This window comes from Manis pentadactyla, chromosome 1, assembly GCF_030020395.1.
Source record: "Manis pentadactyla isolate mManPen7 chromosome 1, mManPen7.hap1, whole genome shotgun sequence".
In the NCBI taxonomy this organism is placed as follows: domain Eukaryota; kingdom Metazoa; phylum Chordata; class Mammalia; order Pholidota; family Manidae; genus Manis; species Manis pentadactyla.
The window spans coordinates 108,118,444-108,138,987 of record NC_080019.1 but is presented as its reverse complement, the minus strand read 5'-3'; the positions used below and the strand labels follow the sequence as shown (position 1 = coordinate 108,138,987).

The 20,544-nt window shown below is 35.2% G+C and overlaps 1 protein-coding gene across 8 annotated transcripts in view; it reads left to right on the top strand.

Moving 5' to 3' along the window:
- The window catches only part of TBL1XR1 (TBL1X/Y related 1), a 184,182-nt gene that overhangs the window by 133,402 nt on the left and 30,236 nt on the right, over nucleotides 1–20,544 (top strand). For 4 of the 8 annotated variants that reach the window (XM_057500088.1, XM_057500102.1, XM_057500096.1 and 1 more), the window contains 2 exons: nucleotides 9,493–9,595; nucleotides 20,355–20,500. In XM_057500088.1, coding sequence (XP_057356071.1) covers nucleotides 9,538–9,595; nucleotides 20,355–20,500 — 204 coding nt within the window. In that variant the 5' untranslated portion in view covers nucleotides 9,493–9,537. Of the gene's footprint in view, nucleotides 1–7,837; nucleotides 7,857–9,492; nucleotides 9,596–20,354; nucleotides 20,501–20,544 lie in introns of those variants that run through there. The other 4 variants (XM_057500112.1, XM_057500107.1, XM_057500114.1 and 1 more) reach the window with 2 other exon arrangements.

Genomic DNA, 20,544 nt, shown 5'->3' with positions numbered 1-20,544 from the left:
TGTGTGACTCAGTTCTGTAGTGCCAGTGTCCTGCATTACTTGTTTGCTTGTGTGTGGTGAAGAAGGCTGCTGTTGCTTGTATGTTGAGTGTATTCTCTTTGAAATAAAGTCTGCAAGACAGAGACAAGCTTTTTTCAATTGGTGGGAAAGGGATTGCAACCCTTTGGGACCTTACTGCTTAATTTAAGTGATGAGGCTGGCCAGGCCTCCAGGAGAGTGTGAATCCACCCCACAAGAGAAAGAACCCTGTTGGAGGGGGAGTGCTTCACAGCCTCCACAGCTTTTCTGTAGCTTTTCATTGTAGTTTGGTAAGAAATGGGATGCAAGCAGGAATTTGGCTGTGAAGTCTCTTTTTCATGATTCTGTTCTTTATATTAATGGATTTCTGTATTGCAGTATTCAGTGCCTAGAATAGATGTATGTTAGCACTCAGTAAATATCTGTTCAGTGAATGCTAGAGAAACTAAATTTCAGTAAAAATAAATCAAGTAGGTATAACTAGAAAGAAGTCCATTAACAGAGTTGTAGTCTTGGAAAATGTATAGTTTTCACTCCATGTTTTGTGTTGTTTTGTTTTAGTAGATTCCATATGTTTTGTCAAAACCAAAACTTTTGAAGTACCAATTTTGAAATTAGATATAAATTTGCTGGATATCTAATGTGTATTCCAACATGAACACAACAGAAAACAAATGAAAGATTAGTAATGTTAAAATGTGAACACTACTGTAGATTAAGAAGTCTCTTTCCCTGAGGAAACCCTTATTGCCAAAAAGATTAGCACTGATATTGTCAAGGGGAATCAGTTTAATTTACATTAATGACTCCAAAGAACTTCTGTTTAGGTGGGTTATAAGTTACTGATATTTGCTACATCAGAAATTAAAACTGAAACTTTATATTACTAATGCATTTTAACATAACAATAATAAAACCATCCATACCATGTTAACACAAACAGCATGTCTTTCAAAAAATAAGTATTTTCCAAGACAAAAACATCTTCATAAGAAGAGTGGCATTGTTTTACATTTTTGCTTATCTCTGTTTAATAGAATATGGCTGTTTCTCACATCTTCTGCATTCATGTGTTAACATAAGTTGCTATAGTTGAAATGTGAAAAAATTATCTGGCATTACAAAAATATATAGTTGTTAAATTTTCAAATCAAAATAAAACTTTATCTTTCAGGCAAATTTAGAAATTCTTCTTTGATACTACACCAAATCTCAACAAGTGGATAGTTTCTTAAGGGTAGTTGTAAGATCTGAGATGGTATCATTGAGCTTTTTGCATTATTACACTATATTGCATCTGTGTGAGTCACTACAGAACTGATACACATTCCCTCGATGTTACCCCATAAGAAATGAAGGCAGGTGGCTCGCTGAGCAACAAATTCAAATTCTTTATAGTCAGATTTCCAGGTTATATACCTGGTACAATTTCCATACCTACCCCTCTACCCTTCAGTTTTTACATTAAAATCAACTGGTCTCTTGGCCTTTGAATGGATCATTTCCTCATGAGTAAATTTGTGCTGGTCATTGGGAAGATACATGTTCATGGAGTTATGCAGACCTCTCATATGTTCATTACACAGACAGCATCAGAGTAATTAACATGACCACTGATCTCATCAGAGAAATTTTTGAGTTTGGGGAAGCTCTCTAGCTCATTATGGCTGATAAATTTTCCAAATCCTAATTTTCCCTTAAAATCTTAAGTTTTTATCCTTGCCAACAAATATGATGAGTTGTTTTCTTTAAAACTGACAGTGTCACTTGATTTATTTGCATGAACATGTTTACCAAATTCCCATTCTGAAAAGCTATACTTGGTGAGTTATTCTTTGAAGTAAAAATGGTGTATTAAACATTTTTGCTGCTTTGTCAAGGGAGTTCTTCAATGAAGTTTTTTTGTTTTGAGTGCATAGTAATGAAGAATGTAATGACTGCTGATTCAGTAGGATATTACTGCCTGGTTTGCACTAAGGTGCGAGCAGTTTTGTCCACCATTGTTTTGTAACGTCAGTGTAAGTGTAAATGCCAATTCAGTGAAAAAGGCAAGTAATGTATTAGTAACACTACAGAAATAATTTTGACCTGAAAGCCTCTTAAAAAGTGTTGGGAACCCCAGGGTTCTACAGACCTCACTTCTAGACCTCCTTCTGTACTAACTACAAAATTGATGAGACTTTGCATGGACATGACAAAGATAACAGATCTGGGTTTAGTTTTGAGCATTTAGTACATCATTAGCAGTGAAGTACATTTACTAAGAAATGAAAAGAAGTATTCTTTAATAATGTACTGTTAGAAGACTGTCTTTGCAGTTAAAGAGTCTGCAGCCTATGGGTGGAGGACATTCACAGGATGGACACAGGATGTAATGATGCACTTGATTCGCTTTGACATGGGCTTTCTTGTTTGTTTTTTAAACAGAAAATCTTAGAGGACAGTACAGCCGACTGTTTTCTCTCATCCTGTGAAATTGACCTTTGAGACTTCCCTGGTGGATTTCTCTGATTTTTCAGTAAAACTTGAAACCTACCTCAATTCATGTCTATTATCAATTTCTACTCCATTTTCTTTTGCCTTTTGTATTCCAGATTTACAAATAGCTGGCTTATGTGTGTCCGTGTGTATATACACATGAGTGTATCGGTCTGTTGTCTGAGACTTAAACTTGGCTTCAGTCATCTTCACTTGATTTGAGCAAGTATTTCCCATTAGGATGAATGTTCATCTCTTCACACTTTTTCCCCATATTTAACACTTGATCTGTATTAATCATATGTGCACTATCAGAGCATTCTCACGTGCGTTTTTGCTGCTGCCTTTCCAAAAGAATTTACCAAGTATAACAATCCACTCACCCTTGTTTTGATTCGCTTAGGGATCAGTAATCTTAGTTTGGTCTGCTTAGGTTTTATTTTTTTTCTTTTTTTGCCTTGAGTAGCCAAGGAATACCTAAAGCCTTGTTCAATAAGCTGTTCCATAAGTACTGTTTCAGGTAATACTTATTTATAACTCTGAGTTCATTTTACCCAGTACCTGTTTCTCTGTTTTGCTGTACTAGCTCAGTTTAAGCAAAGTTTTCATCCATTCAGATTGTTGTCCTTTTGAAGTTTTAGTTGCATTGCAGTCTTTCAGGCCCCCGCAACATGTCTGCTCCAAAGCTAGAAAAATAAGTTCGTTTTAATTGAGAAAATGTTAACCTTTCTTATAGTGGTTCCCATTCAAATAGACACAGCTTTTCTTGCTGGTGAGGGAGGGGACTAGCTTCTTAATGTTTATTTTACTACCTGACGTTTGTTTCCAGACTTTCCTTTTCCAGACTGATGGGAGTTTGCATTAAGTCCTGTGACTACTGACTACTTAATAATTGAAAGGGATGTACCAGAAGTACGGCCTATCTTCTGTTCCCTTAGTGTTTTAGTTTTTTGTCCTCTTTCTTGTCAGTATACCTTGACTATAACTTAGTCATTCAAAATAGATTTACCAAGTCCATCCTTGAGTCATGTAGTTTTATGATCTTAAAGGGATCTTGGAAGACATCTGTGTAAACTACTGCTCCCTTTTTATATATTTGGGAAGTTGAAGTCCGTCATATCTATGGACTATGAGGCAGCTCATCAGAGACGTTTTGGGTATAAAAAGAATTGGGCTGTAGCTGATCTCAGTTGAACTTAAAGTTGACTTATCACCTAGTAGAGGCTAGTTTACTGTTTTCAGTCTAGAGAGCTTTGCTGAGACTCTTAAAATGGCTTAATTGGTATTCAGAGTTAGTATTCTCTGTTATCAAATCAACAGCAGATGTTCTGTAAAACACCACTCGTTGTTTGTAAGAACCACAAGGTATTGTGGGCTATAGAAAAATAGGTGATGGCTTGGATTTGACACACAGGCCATCATAGTTTGCAGACTCCTGGTAGAGGTCACAGTTAATTATTAAAGAAGCGGAAGAGGAAGGAGAAATTATCTCTTATGTAAATGTACACATTCACAGACAAACTCCTAGGAGAATTGTCCAAAAGATGCTCATCTGCCATAATTGGAAGATAAGAATCAGCCCCAGTGCATGCTAATTTTCCTTTATAAACCATCTTGTTCACCTTTTTTTCCTTTTAAGCTGCATTTGTTACTCTTGGGGGAGGGGATGTCTTCACTGGGACATTCACATTATTTGAAGATACTAATAAAAAATACAGAGCTAATGATTTACTTTAAGGAGGATACTTTCTTATTTTTAGTAGTGTGAATAAAAAGTTATTTCATGAAATTGGGTCTTTAAAAATAGTGTAAACTTAGCATTTATCCTGATGTTAAGAGTAGTTGAAGTTTTGTTTGTTTAAGGAAATACACTGCTGCTCTTCAGACTTAACTTTACAGGCAGCCACAAAAGACATCCTTAAAATGTTTGACAGAAAAATCATAGTTGTAGTTCATGGCTAATACACAGTATAGTAAATATGCTGTTCTTTGGCCATTAATGCTTTAAGAAATCAGCTGCATAATTTGGTTTTGTACTGGGTTTTGACTTTTTTGTTTTCAGTTTGGTTAGTATTGGATTAAAATAAGCTTAAGTACATATTTCATTTAGAGTTTGTGTTTCTTCTTGAGATTATCTGATTGTTTCTCAATCCTAGTGTTGCCCTTCACAGTTTACAATAGTAATTTGGTAAACATGATTTAGTTTAGGCAAATAGAATTTTGTATAGCCTTAGATTTAGCATTGTAAAAATGGGCAATGTACTTTCTATGCATTCTAAGCTATATTGCCAACCACTTGAGAGCAAAATTTTAAAATACACCTTTCTTCATTGCGTGGTATTTTATACACACAAAGTATTAATACCTAACATTCTAACTTTGGTAGAATTTTAATTATTTTTAATGAGGCAGGGAACTAAGGATAATGCAGTTTTTGCTGCTGCTCCTGAAAAGGAACCGTTGGGTGGGCAGAAGAATATTAAACGTTAATGTATCCTGTTGATCTTGTTGTCTTTGATAATTACAAGGCAGGATGGGTTCCTAAAGATAGAGGCAAATTTCCAAAAAGGTAAATCCTAGCAATTGTGAATTTAACACCAATAATTTTAAAGGTCTCTGGTGAATGATCGACATTTTTAAGAATCTGTGACGATGGTTATGTATCAGTTTGCTAGGGCTGCCACAACAAAATACCTCAGACTGGGTGGCATAAACAACAGACAAAAGTTTCATTTTCTCACATTTCTGTATTTTGGAAGCCCAAGATCAAGGTGCTGACAGGTTTGCTTTTTCCTAGGCTTCTCTCCCTAGCTTGCATATGCCCCCTTTGCGCTGTGTCCTTGCTTGATCTTTCCTGACTCCATATGTATCCCTGGTGTCTCTTCCTCCTCTGATAAGAACACCAATCATGTGGATAGGGACCACCCTAATGGCCTTGTTTTAACCTAATCACCTATTTAGAGACCTCAAAATCTGAGGTATTTGAGGTTAGGTCTTCAACGTAAAAATTCTAGAGGGTCACAATTTAGCTCATAAGTAGTAACCACCATGACCTTGCTAATGGATAAATGGATTTAATTTCTCTCCTCATTCTATTTTATTGCCCTCTACACACACACTTTGGCATTTTATTCGTTTCGATAGTGTGGTATTTTTCCAGTGTGTCTTGGTCTTAGCAAGACAGTTTGACAGTTTTTTTTGATAATTCAGTGGGTACCATGTCAGTGGTAGTTTACTTTGCTTCACAACATACTGAGAACTCACACTTAACAAACAAAATAATTTGGAACACATTGGAAGTGTTCAGTTAAAATTTTGACTGATTGAATAAATCAATCAGAAAAATGGTGCATTTCCCTCACCATGGGCTTTTGTTAATTGCATGACTGTTGTGGTGTTTACTTCTCACGTGTCACTACCCCACCCCTACAAATGCATCTACTCAGCATTTACTTGGATTGGTTTATCACCCTGAAATGATGACATAATTGGAAATCTAATATTCCTGTATGAGGGGGACAGAACCAGCTACCAGTTTCCCTGAGCCCCATCACTTATGAATTGTACTGACTACTTTTGAACGTTTTTGCGGGGATGTCCTGTTTTACGCGTAGTTCAACATAGGTAAAGTATGACTTCCCAGAGGGCTGTGCTTTCTAGGTACTTCATTTCTATTGGCAATTCTTCCGGCTTTCTAGTTTGGAAACAACTGGAAAAATGTGTGACTTTTTCCCCCTATTTTTTCCCCCTTTCTAAATATAGTCTGTCACCAACTTTAGTCATTTTCTTGGTTTAAAACATCTCTTGGGTTATTCCCCCTATTTATCTACTCTCTTTTGGTTGGAACTTACAAATCTCAAACTGGGCTAGGCAATAAAATTATTTTTTGACTTTAAAATTGAAAGTGGCAGGTTAGCTTCAGATAGTACTTGATCCAGTTGCTTAATAGATATTTGGTGTCATTAAGTACAGTTTTTCTTGTCTCTCTGTGTTCTGCTCTCCCTCTCTGCTTCTCTCATATCTCTGCTCCAGCATCAATGATGAGTAAATTTCATCCCGAGCTGATTCTCGTAGTATCCCTATTGCCTGCTTATAGAAAGGAGGATGTTGTCCTTCATGGAAACCAGCAAGTGTCTTCTACCATTGCACTTAGTAGGAGTGACTGAATTGGAGCAGGTGGGGGGAAGTAATAATAGGTGGGGTGAGGCATCAGCCCTAAACTGAAGGTATAATAGGCTGGTTGGGCTAAATAAGTAAGTGCCTTTCTTTCGGCCAGGAGTCCATGCCCTTTCAACCACAACAGTGACACAGGAGTAGTTCTCCAGATGGAAGGCAGGCGTGGTGATGTCCATTGTCAGGCAGTGGCAGCGGGCGCAGTGTGAGGCAAGTGGTAGTTCTCTTCCTCTTGCTAATTGCTGTTACTCTCTGACTCGGCTGCTGAGTTCCAGAGAAACCTGAGGCATCCTTTCTGCTTAAATGGCCTGCCAACACCGTATTGTCCCCCAACATAACAGTTGCCTTGGGCCCCTGTGGTTCATTAATGTTTATGTGGAAAAGTAACCCAAAATACATAAGGTTACATTGTTTGGCAGTTAGTTGACAATAATAAGACATTTCTTATTTTAATCAGAATTTTAGCAGCTTTTAATAAAGTTCTTTTTTCAATTTTTAAACAAATGGTTGTGGCTGGTATGTGTAGATTTATTTTAAGATACATTTTCCTTTTTGTTATAATCTTGATAATATTTTAAAATCTCTGCTAACTATAGCTAATTTTTTTGTGGGGGACCTTAAACATTTTTCTCATGTTAAAGCTGGAGGTGTCATAAATTTGTTCTGTCTTTTGGCTGGAGCCAATTTGTTGGTATTTATTAAAAATCAAAATAGCCATTTTTCTATTTTCTCTTGGGTCCAGTAATTTACTTGTAGGGATTTATCTTGATCCTGAGGAATATTCATAAATGTTCACCTACAAAAAATAGAAGAAAAACAACTTTGAGCATAAACATCTTCGAGCGGTTTTAAAATAAGGCAAATTTAGATTTTGAGCAGAACAAAAATTACAATAATCTATTAAGGAATAATAAGCTACCACTATACATTTTGGACTAAGTTATTTTTGTAAGATAAAGTAATTTTGATTATACATTTGATTTTGGATCATGCAGGAGATTTAAGGTCAGTCTTGAGTTAATGTTTTGGGAGGGTACCTTTTTTCTTTATATGAAGATAGTGTTACTCTTCTTTCATGATTTCTCATCTTAGTAAATGGAAGTACCACCCATCCAGATACCCTAAAAGAAACCTTTGAATCTCTACTTTTCTTCAACCCTGTGTCCACTCACCCTTGTGTTGACTTCGTAAGTATTTTGGAATCCCAGTACTTCCCTCTAGCTTCAGTGCCACAGTCCAGATTTTAGTCTCCTAGATGACTGCAACATCTTCCTAACTTTTCCCCTTATTCCAGCCATTTCCTGCCTGTCTATTTTACATAGCCAGGATGATCTTTTAAAAATGCAAATTTGGTCCTTCCCCTATCCTGCTTGAAACCTTTCAGTATATTAATTTCCTTTAAGTGTGTTTTCAGAGTCCCTCAGAATATGGTTTTTGTCTGTGTTTCAAGCCTTACTTCATGTTTTACTTCTCTTTCCTCACCCACCTCTTCCACTGACTGTTACTGCCCACTGGATTGCTTCCATTCCTGCCTTCCTTCCCCAGACACCCTCCTCCTCTTCCTCCTTCAGGCCTAAACACTAGTGGGACTTCAAGATGTGTTCCCAGACTGCTGAATTTGTTTAGGCCTTCCTCTGTGGGAGTCCATTAGAAAGTTGTGATTCTCCCTTTGTCTGTCTTTCTTGGATATAAGCTTGATGAGTGTTTAAATGTTCCTGTCACACAGTAGCTTACACAAGCGCTTGTTAATCTGCGACTTAAATATGCTGTTAACTGTGCACCATAGAGAGATCCGTGGTATGTTAGGACGATCACTGTAGGCCCATAACATCAGATTCTCCTTTATACTGAACAGAGAGGTCAGTACATCCTTTTTAAATAAGGGACCAGGAACAGTATTTGGGTGAAATCAGGCCCACTAACCTTTTTTTTATAAGGTCTACAAACTAAGAAAGGTTTATTTTTATCTTTAAGTACTTGAAAAGGAAAAGTACATTATGACACAGTAATAGCATGCAGTTGAAGTGTGAGTGTCCGGTTCTTTTGGCATGTGGCCACACTTACTTGTTCTTGTGCTGTTTGCTGCTTTGTGGCAGAGACTGTACAGCTGGCAAAACCAAGTGATATGTTTACTGTCTGGCTCTGCAGAAAAGTTTGCTGATGTTCTTATATCACTTCTGTAACATGAGAGTGGTTACCTATGATTGAGACATTTACATTATGTCTCAAGTTTCTTTCCCTCTGAATTCAGGGTTTAAAGTATGTACATTAAGAGATTATCATTTGAGTTTTGAAAACTGTATTCCAGCCTCTATGCTTTTATGCATACCCAGGGCTTTTTGAAACTTCAACATTGTAGATTAGATGCTGACAAAATAGCGATTTCACATCCTACCAAATGGTACAGTAGACAAAACCAGCATAAGTGTCTTGTCCTTCAGCTAATGGTCTATCATCAGTCTTTTCTTAAATAATCTGATTCTTAAAATTTACTATTTTTTACAGTTAAGGAGGAAAAAGGGAATGACTTTTTATGCTATTTGATATACTCATTAAACTATGATACTAAAGCCCTTTCATAAATTTTTAATCATTTTTGCCAGTATGTTACCCTGCAGAAAAATAGACCCAGCCATGTTCGGTTGTACAATCTATTAACAACTTTTGAAGGTAACTTTATTTGTTAGGGTTTATTGTTAGACAATATTAGAACCTTCATTTTACATCATTTAATAAAAGCAGGTGATTTTTACGACATTGTTTACATTTTGTTTAAAAATATTTTATTGAGAAAATACTTAATTAACTTTGTTTTATTTTTAGGGTTATATCCTGTGTTGTGACCTCATGGTTTAAGTGGGAATAAAGATGAGTATAAGCAGTGATGAGGTCAACTTCTTGGTATATAGATACTTGCAAGAGTCAGGTGAGTACTTTCGTAAAGTAAATAGGCCTCAAATTACTTTAATATTCTCAAAATAACCTTTTATGCATTTGAAATTTGTATCAGTCCAAACTGTTGAACTTTGTATGTTTATTTAATGTCTGGACTGCCATTTTTAAGCTATGTGTTATTGCATGGTTTAACTCTCTGACTCTTTCAAATATGTTGGAATCATGTCAGGCAAATACTTGTAACAAAAGATTTGGCTTTCACTTTTCAAAGACTGTTAATATAATTTTTTGTGAAGTGAGATTATTGCACATAGTTATTAATAGGATCATATAAACTCTCAGATACTGTCATTTGGATAATGTATATTCAGAATCCTTGAGTAATTGTTACTGATCCTAATTGTAGTCAGCATTGTAAAAGCTAAGTTAACCATATATATTCAGAGTGCTTTCGTAAGTATTATCCCAGTTGAATAGGTGTATCCTTGACCTGACTTCTTACTCATCTCTTGGGGGATGAGTAGTAAACATAAATTATTGAAAATCATTGTAATAAATATTAAGCCAATGATCATCCAAGTTTTCTAGATGGAGTGAAAGGTGTTGTCTTAAAACAAGGGAAACTACAAGGGAAAATGTGGGATGAATTAAGCAAAAAAAACGTATAAGTGAAACAGGGAAAACTTGGATTGGGAGGGGCATTGGATGGTGGAAAGTACTAGCTGCAATATTAAGTGCAGATTGTTAACATGCGAGGGAATCCTTTGATGGTTCAAAATATGCTGGAGAAGTTGAATTTTAGAAATTATATTTTTTTTTTTTTTTTTTTTTTTTTGGAGCGAAAGGGTTTATTACCCGGCTTGTTCTCCCAGAAGCAGGTCAAGCACTAACATCTCTACCTCCGCCCAGAGCACTGGGCCGAATTCTTTATATAGCGACTCAGTCAATAATAGCTTATTGCCTATGGGTGTGAAAGCAATTACCTAGAAACAGGCCAGTTACATCATCAAGTGGTTTAGGTTCAGTGAGGATCCTGGCCATAGGAACCCCAACTTTTCCCACATATTGACACTCAATAATGTCAAAAATGTGGAATTTTTCAGAATTTTAAAACTAATCTCTACCTCTACAACTTAAAGAGTGAATAAATTATTTTAAAATATATTCAAAAAATTATGTCCCAATACTTAATAGAGCAGCTTCTAGGCCTAAAATTCTAAATTTCTTTATTTTTAATTACGAATATCACACCTTATTTCTTCATGGACCAAATATTGTTCTGAATCAGTGGTCCCAAATGTATGGCCTCAGACTTTTCGAGGTCAAACCTGATTTCATAACAAATATTAAGATGTTATTTACCTCCCACTCTCATTCTTTCATGATAGCATGAGACTACCTAGCATGATAACATGATCTAAGAATTTGCAACAGATTGACTGCAAAAGCATCTTCCCTGAAGTCAGACACTACAGAATTTTTAAAACATGTAAAGCAATGCTGTGTTTCTCACTAAAGTTTTTCTTTCAGAAAATAGTTATTTTCCATAAAAATGTTAATTATGTTAACATGTAATGAGCTTTTTTTTTTTTTTTTTTTTTTTAGATAATTATTTTTTATTGAAGGGTAGTTGACACACAGTATTACATTACATTAGTTTCAGGTGTACAACACAGTGATTCAACATTTATATACATGATAATTCTAAGTACCAGCTATCACCATACCAAGTTGTTACAATATTTTGACTATATTCCTTATGCTATACATTACATCCCGGTTGCTTATTTATTTTACAATTGGAAGTGTGTACTTTTTCTTGGTTGTTAGAAATTATATTTTAAAGTTACTGGAGTGCTTTAGTATAAAGGTAAGACACAGTATTAACAATGAATTTTTGGTAGTCACATGTGAGGGAGGATGGAAGGAATAGAGTTGGACATTGAGCCCTCAGTTTTGGTTTTGAAACTACAGTTATTCTCATAGGGCTTAACTAGTTTATCTTTCTTATACAGGGAATGCAAACATGGCTTTAGATCTTAGATTTCACTGCTTGTTGAGATGCTCCCAGCTGTGCTTCAGTTCTGTGCCGTTCTCTTGGGTAGGGGTTTGGGTTTGCTATTGCCAAGCTCCACCATTGCTCCTCTGGCCTTGGGACAGCTGAGAAGATGATATCCAACAAAGGCGGGGAGGAAAAAGAGAGAACAAACTAACCAACATATGCAGAAACACTTCTTAGGAAGCTTTGAAAATAATAGATCTTAGATCTTGTTTTCTTTTTCAACTGGTAAACTGTTACTGAAGGCAGATCCAAAGAGGATATCTCTAGAATAGTTTGAGTAAGATAAAACGGTAAATGAAAGTAGAAAAAGTTAGTGACCTAGTGATTGTAACATATATAACATATATGCATATGTTTGGATATTGTTATCTAGTACTTTTGGCTAAAATGGAAAGAATTTGTTGGGTTAAAACAAACTTCTTTTTCTGCCTTTCAGTCTGACCACCATTTAAGCCAGAGTTTTGAGTCTTGGGCACTAAAATAAAAAGTGTTGTGAAGCACCAGTGGATGGGAAATACATTGCAATGACTTGTTAGGTATTGTAAAGGCAGCTATTTAGGTTGAACCATATGAACCTATACTGTTTCTGGAGATCAGAAACAATCAAATACCTCAGTGGCATCTTACGGTTCAGCCCATGCTGAAGTGAAATAGGGCAAATTGAAGTTAGCGATGTTAATGAACACTCAGATCTTGTTTCCAAACGGAAGTCCACAAATTGATGTTGTACAAAAAAATACAAGTAGAAGGGCAGTAAAATAATACTCTGGATTAACTTCTGAAAGAGTATCCAGCGATTAAATATTATCAAAAGTCTAAGTGCTTATGTTTTCAGAGAAAACCCTTCTAAATTCCATGTTTTAAGGTGTTCTATGTTGCAGTAAAAATAAAGCAAGAATTAAAAAAAAATTTCTAATGGTAGATTGCTATGCATCATATTAAGTCCTTTTTAATTGTGTTCTTAGTAACGCTTTGTGTGTTTTTTTAGAAAGCCTTATATTTTATAGTGTTCCGGTGATGAAGTGCAGTGTTAAGCCACATCTCTAAAAATGTGAACACCAGTTCTTTTATAAAATTTGTAACTTCCTCTTTACATTATGATTTATAGGCAGACTCAGCTGCTGACATTTCGACTTAACAGAAGTTTTTCTAGGAATGCAACTTGCCATAAATTTAAAACTGCCTATACACAGTTGTAAAGTTTGATCTTCTGACCACCTGCATCAGAATCACTTACAGAATTGCAGGTGGGGCCCAGAAATTTACAAATGTCCCCAGGTGATTTTTCATTGGCCTTTGTTAGTTGTAAGACAATTAGAATTTGACAGGAAAGTTGACAACAGGTATGCAGCATGTTCACAATATCTTGAAAAAAATTGTACTAATTTTTCAAGATAAAGTGGAAAGTATGAAAGTACACACTGAATTTGGAATGTGAGAATATCTTCTAAAAAGGGAGAAGCCACTAAAAGTGGTATATTTGTATTTCTAGGCAAAATTTTACAGGATGAGGCATGTTTATATCCTAAAGGATACCCTGAGACATTTACTTGAAATTACTTCCAGAAATGGGAAATGGGAAAGATTTTAAGAACTGAATAGTTGTGTGTTAACTTAAGACAGGTTTTAGAAAGCTCAGAACCTAACTCATCTCCAATAATACATAAAAATGTCCATTTTACAGTTGATTGTATTTTGGAATAACCTAGTCCAAGTAATGGCCTTCTCTGGGTTGTTTTGGGGTTTTATCATATTTATCACCATAACTTAAAGAAGATGCTATTAGGACTTGGTAACTACATATCTAAGAAATGTGGCTTGTTATTTGTAGGCCATAAATGTTTCTCTTAAATGATTTAAATCAATACAGAAGTAACTAGAATCCTAACATTGCTACTTTGTTTAAGGATACTGAATTGGATTAGGAGATAGGAAGAAAAGAAACAATCATGTCAAAGAATGTTTATGTGCACAGGTACTCAAAAGGGCGGAAACAGGTTAAATGATCAGTAAAATTTGTAAAGACTACCACAAAGGAAAATAAAAATTCCTCCTTGTTTGTCTCATTATCTAAAAGCTCCCAGTCAGAATGTCCAAAAACCACCTATGGACACTTTGTTCTGGTTTGGTAAATGTGTGATTTAGAAATAATATTTTCTGTCAGAACTTCTGATATTTGTCTTTTGTAACCAGTGTTTAATGCTGACTGGACTGTGATATGCATCTCCAGGGGGAATAAAATGACTTAAATTGTTTCAGTCTTAAATATTTATACTATGCGGTGAACATCCTGTTAGAACTATTATGAGCACTAGAAGATATTTTCTGAAAAATCCCTCTCCTCTCCCCAGATTGTATAACTAATCAAAGCTTTAGTTTCCTCATCTATAAATTTGTTGCTTGTTGAAAAGGGATTACATTGTGATATTCAGCCTCCAGTGTTTTATAGACTTATGTCTGAAATAAGCCATCCTCCCCTGCACATTAAAACTAATTAAGAGAAAAGTATATTTGTTGTACAATGTATTTATTAAGTGTTGTCACTTTCAAATTTTCTCAATTTTATTTCTGGGATGTTCACCGTAAGCAGACTACTTCGGTCATCACCTTTTTGCAGTTTTGTGAACTAGATATCCATACTGAACAAATATTTCCTGGGAAATAAATTAGTTATTTTTTTCTCTCTTGGTATGACTTGAAGATCTAGTGAATCTGACACTTAGTGCCATAAGTAACAATCAGTTTGATTCAGTATGTTCTCTTTAATTAGTGTTCACCCAAGGACATTAATAATTTGGTTACCCTAATAACTCATATTGAGCAGCCATATGCAGAATAAATACTAAGTGGCACAGGCTCAGTTGTATCTGAGAGAACCTGATACAGTGTTAAGTTTTGAAAACTAGGCTGTTTTGGACTTCTTCATCCCTCTCCCTCTCCTGTAGTTACTCAGCTATAGGTTTTTTTCCCCTCTTTCTCTGGAGGAATTATTCCTGGCATTTACTTGTGAACTTTGTGGGACCTGTTTTTCTTGTTGTTTTCTATAAGATGTAATTTTATTTTACTTAAATTGTGTATTTGGTTCGGGGGAGAGGTTTGATCCTAGATTTAACTGTCACTATTACATGTTCAAAAGCTCAATGACATTTTTATTTATCATGTACTTGAACACTGGACCCTGTGAAAACTAACATTTTATGATTGAAGACTAACTGGAAAATGCAGAAAATCCTTATAACTGAGTGATTCTGAATACTATTATTTTTTAAATCCTCATGTTCTTAGAACTGAGATTCATCTTGTTATATTGTCTCTGTTTATGAGAAGATAATGATAGATGTAGGCTTATAAGCATTTGGTTCATGGAAGATCATCTTGTCTCTCCTGTACCCCACTCTTTTGATACTGCTTCCTAACCTTTTCAAAGGGATAAGATAGTCTCTGAATATAGGGCTTGTTTGCATCACACCACTTTTTCTGAGATGGTGTCTGTTTCAAATACTGTATTTGTTTATAACATCACATGTCAAACACACACTCACACATACAATCTAGAAATCTAAACATCATAGTAGGCACAAACTGACCTGTTTAGGCTCTAACTAAAGAGCCAATTCACTCATTTTCTTTTTTATTTAATGATTTTGCATTAACCCCTACAATGGCTAATAAAATGTCACCAGATGACTGTGTAGTTCTATTGACTCAGATAAAGATAACTGTGCTAGATAAACATTACTTCCTATATATGCCCCTGCTGGTGCCATTTATAAACAGACTTTTTAACAGTAGACTGAATGGAATCAGGTTAAACTGGCTGTCAGTGATGTTCCTCTAACCATGTAGAACTGGAGTGAGGAGAGCTCAGGATCTGGTATGTCTGCCTTCAAATCTAGTATGTCTACCTTCAGTCGTTCTTTGAATTTTTAGAGTAAATGTTCAGCTACAAAAGTGCAAGTAGGTATGCACAATTTTACTTTATAGTCAAATAAAATATGCAGTAACACTGAATTGACACATAATAGTTACACATGACTAATTAACGATAAACTGGAAACAATTGTCAAATGCTAGTAAATTTTATGCTTCCAGATCGATTTTTCTCATCTTTCTCCAGTGTAGGCTGAATGACTATTTTTCACTGATAGAGGAATTTCCTATTACACATTCTTAGTGACATAGTTGCTAAAAAGACAAAGATCCTTTAATAGTTGCAAACAGAACCTGTTCAGTCTTAACAGTAATCTTTTTTGTTTTTTAGTGTGGGGAGGGATTAAGGAACATAAATTACTGATGATATTATAAATTTGCATAATTTTGGGGGAAAGCAATTTGGCAATCATGAAAAACTTCTTTTAAAATACTCATGTCCCCTTCCAACTTTTGAGGGAGCCTGTCCTAAGGAGAAAAAATATGTACATGGCAAAAGCCTATAATAAAGATATTTGAGGTGAGATTCTTTTTAAATAGTAGCTGCTAGGAAAGTCCAAATACTTAGCTGTGAGATGAATAACTTACTAGCTGAGAGTACATATATTGGCTGAATATGATAATAAAATTATTTCAGAAAATGCAGTTCATATAAGACGATCATAGTTATATATATATATATATGTATTTTAAGGGCAAAATTAGGGCACAGTTATATGGTTAATGTATTGTGCTGCAAGAAACCAATATATAAAGAAAAAAGGAATGCAAAAATATTAACAGTTGCATTTACATTTTGGTTATTATGATTTTTTTTCTTCTCTGCATTGTCCTTTGTATTTTTATAATGTTGGTCTAACCCTTCAATATCCAAGGTATTTCCTGTAACATTATCCCCCTACTTCTTTTTACCTTTTCTAAAATCTTTAAGTGTGGAGCTTTTTAGAGTAAACAAAAATCTGAGTCTGTAGGACAGAGTTGTAGATGGATTTAGGGGCAATGGAATATGTGGTGATGGGAGCAGGGGTATTATTTCCTCTGCTTTTCTGATCGGAAGCTTAAATAGGACCTTAGATAAACTAGATTTCCTTTCTAGTGTAGGGCACTGTGTTGTGATAATTAGTTGCCCTTTTTCTTGTTCAGAACCATGATGTTCAAGGCCTGTTTTCATGTTACTGTATTCTCTGTTTGTAAATTGTGCTGGCAGGCTCTGCAGGACTAACACCCATAGAGAACACAATCCCTATCATTGCAAAGGAAAGCACTTCTGAAGAAAGCAGTATGTAGAAAACAATTGTTTTGAGACCTCATCTCTTACGTGGGGAATGGTGGGCAGTCTCACGAGTAACCACATGCACAGTGCTGCCACTGTCTTTATCACTGAATTAATGGTGTATTCTGATTTATGTACTGAACTTTGTGGTTTTCGGCCTTCTTTCTTTCTGGAATCTTTTTCTATCTCCCAAATTTTAATCATGCTCATGATGTGTAGAGTACCTGATTACAGAGGTGATACTTCTATCAGATTTGCTCTGACCCCCTTGATAGAAGGGATGCTGTTTTAGGCAGTCAGGCCAGACTTGACTTTGTTTCATAGAATTAGGTTGGTCCCTTTTTGCCTTCTGCTGTGTAAATTGAAAGCTATTCCTGAAAAAGTGTTTCCTGCATATACATTTACAGGTAAATGGAAATAGTTTTTGGCATAACCCTGTTTCAGTGTTAAGTTGTTTTTCAAGGAAGCCTTAAAGTCAAACGCTTTTTCCAGATTCATAGATTTTCTGATGTGCCTAGATAATTTATAGTAGAATTGCATTCTGATTTAACAAATGTTTATTGAGCACTAGTTAAATTAGATAGATTTTCAGATTAAAAGATTACTAGACATGAACCCTTTCCTCAGGTGGCCCAGTCTAGTAGTCATACACATACCCACATAGTCACACAGGTGTTAACCATTCAGTGTGGGAAGTGTGATACCTATAAAAATTACAGAATTAGCAGAAAGGGAATGATAAACCCCAGGGCAGTGAAGGGAAGGACTTCACTTCCAATTCAGATAGGAGAAAAGAGTTTAGGGAGACCCCATGTACAAAGGCCTGTGTCAGTGTATTCAGGGTGGTAAATGTAATTGGCAGTCACTTGAATTTCATGTGCAATGGGAAGAAAGGTGGGGGTGGAATGGATTAGTTAAAAGTAACTGTGCCATAATTAAAGAGTTTTACCTTTTTATGAAGGCCAAAGGTCATTGCAAGTGCCCAAGTAAGACTTGGAGTGATATGATTAGTGTTTGTTTTACAAGTAGTACTCTAGCCATAGTGTGGCAACCGTACTAAACAGGGGAAAAGAGAAAAGGGCTTAGGGGAGTACTAATAGCCCAGGCACAGGATGGTGAGGACTAAACTCCAGGTTCCGGCAGAAAAGGAAAGCTGATGCTCATAGTAGAGGCCAGAGAGGTAGGATTGATAGGATTTGGCTAAATGGTGGAAATCAAGTGGCCAGCATGGCAATTAGGGTGACTTTAAGGTATAATGAAGTAAAGCCAGAAATATCTAAGGAGAAAGAAGTTTTAGGGAAGGGAAGAAGAAAAATAGTTTTGAGTATAATGATTTTAAGCTGCTATTTAATGCTATAGCTAATAATAAAAAGTTGTAACTAAATCCATCATTATTTAAGCAGGGAGTTTAAGAGTGGACATTCTTTAGGGTAAATATTAATGAGAAGTGCTAAAACAATGCTAATAACCACTTCAGGGTTGTTTTCTTGCTATTTGAGAACATTCTAAGTGCATGCACAATAATTTTAAATGGAGGATTTTGCTACAATTTATAAAGTCTATGAAAATCAAAACACTTTTGAAAACCTTGCTAATAGATGTCTTAATGTTTCATGCACTGCTGACACCACTTTCTAACACCCTGAGTTGAAACAGAACAATGATGCAGCCTTTTATTTTCTTAGAAGTAAACAGACGCTTACTTTGCCTTAACTTTATCCCTGACTATTCTGTTCACCAGGAGCTGTAGTGTGAAGTGGTTATGGCCATGGTCTCTGAATGAATTTGAATCCTGTTCTCTTAATGGCTGTTTTCTTACCCTCTAACTCAGATTATAAATAAATTTGCATTTGTATGCCTATTGTTGGCCCCTCCGTAAGTGGTATCAGATTGCCTTGATGTCCTACTTCTTAAATCTCTAAGCCACTTGGCTGTTTAGCTTTTTTTCCTATTTATGATTTAGTGCAGCATTTATTTAGGGAGGGGTATGTAATTGAAAACAGGAATTTCTGACCTCACTGTTTATGAATTTCCCTGTCATATCTCTCACCCTTTCTCCCCATTCTTTCCAGTCTTCATTCTCAGCCTTCCACCCTGGTGATATGGAATCTACTCATACTCAAGTAGTTGTGGGCTTCCTCATAGAGACAATGCACAATGGTGCTTTTTTCATTGGTGTGTTTCTTAGCCATCTCTGTGAGCTCAGATTAAGCTGAAAACTATAAATGTGTTTAATAGTTATCTTGCCTGTGGGCAAATCAAAGTCCTAAAGGTAACATCTTCTCCCTTGTTGTTATAGGAATAAAAGTTAGGTACCCAAAGAGGGAAGGAAAGAGGAGCCCTACGGAAGATCAACTTAGGTGCACTTTGTCTATTAACCAGTTAAAATACTCCTAGCCACATGCTATTCGTGAGCCCACGGTATTTCATTATAGACTGTTCATAAGTGCCATAGGAACCTAAGAGTGGAAGAATAAAATGAAAAAAAGACATGGACTGTAAGCACCAAGAAACTAGGATAGACAGGATAGACAACAGTTATTATATAGATTAAATCAGTTTAATCAAGACCCAGATAATTTCATACTCATTTACTTTATTTAGTAAAAGTTTTTTTTAACGTTCTAGAGTACTTGTATGTATAATTTAATTGTTTAAAATACAGCAGTTAAAATTACTATTTAATGATAAGCTCTGATAGATATTTTGGTAAAGAGAATACCTATCCTTGGGTCTGTTGTTTCTCTAGAAGTTTACTTTTGAATTTGAACTTGACTTTCATAAAAGAAACAATGCCAAGATAAAGAGATTTTGTTACGTGTTTTCGTTTTAAGTGTTTCAAATTGAAACTAAAGAGTTGCTGATAAAGACACACAATCTGGATTTTCCCTTGTTAACACTTCATTTCCTAATTCATTAAGATGTGGATTTACTAAATGGTGAAAAGTTTATGATTTTTTTAAAACACTTAACTCATACATACAATAGGATTTAAGCATAAAAATTATTTTTCATTATTAAATTGCAACTTTCATTCCTTAGTTTTAGTTTGCTTTTATCTCCTAAGCAGTTTTTTTTTAAAAACCTGAAAAATACTGAATTTATAAGGTATTTGACAGTTTGTATATAGAAATTTAAATATGCCACAGAAATATTAAATGGCTCCAGTTTATTTTGGCCTAAATTATCTTGAATGAAGCAGTTGACTCACAAGATTTCCAAATGCTTTTTTCCAACTTTGAAGTTTGATGCTATTTGTTAATAAAAAATATGTGCCATTACTTAATGTTATATACTAGAAATTTTAAATAGTATATATTATGTAATTAAAGTGAAAAGGAAATATGTAAAGGTTAACATGTATGGATCTTGATACTCCTTTTTTAAAAACATTTGACCTTAGCTAACAGTCTGGGAAATGTGGATAGAGTATGATTTTATATGATTTTAGAAGTCGTTCATTTGTGTCACATGGCATGTCGCCACTAAGAGAATAAATTCTTAAACCTTTTCTTTTGCTTTTAGGATTTTCTCATTCAGCGTTTACCTTTGGTATAGAAAGCCATATCAGTCAGTCTAACATAAATGGTGCCCTTGTCCCACCTGCTGCATTGATTTCTATCATCCAAAAAGGTCTACAGTATGTAGAGGCAGAAGTTAGTATTAATGAGGTAAGGAAGATTTATTTTCAAATACTTATTCTCACTCTTAAATC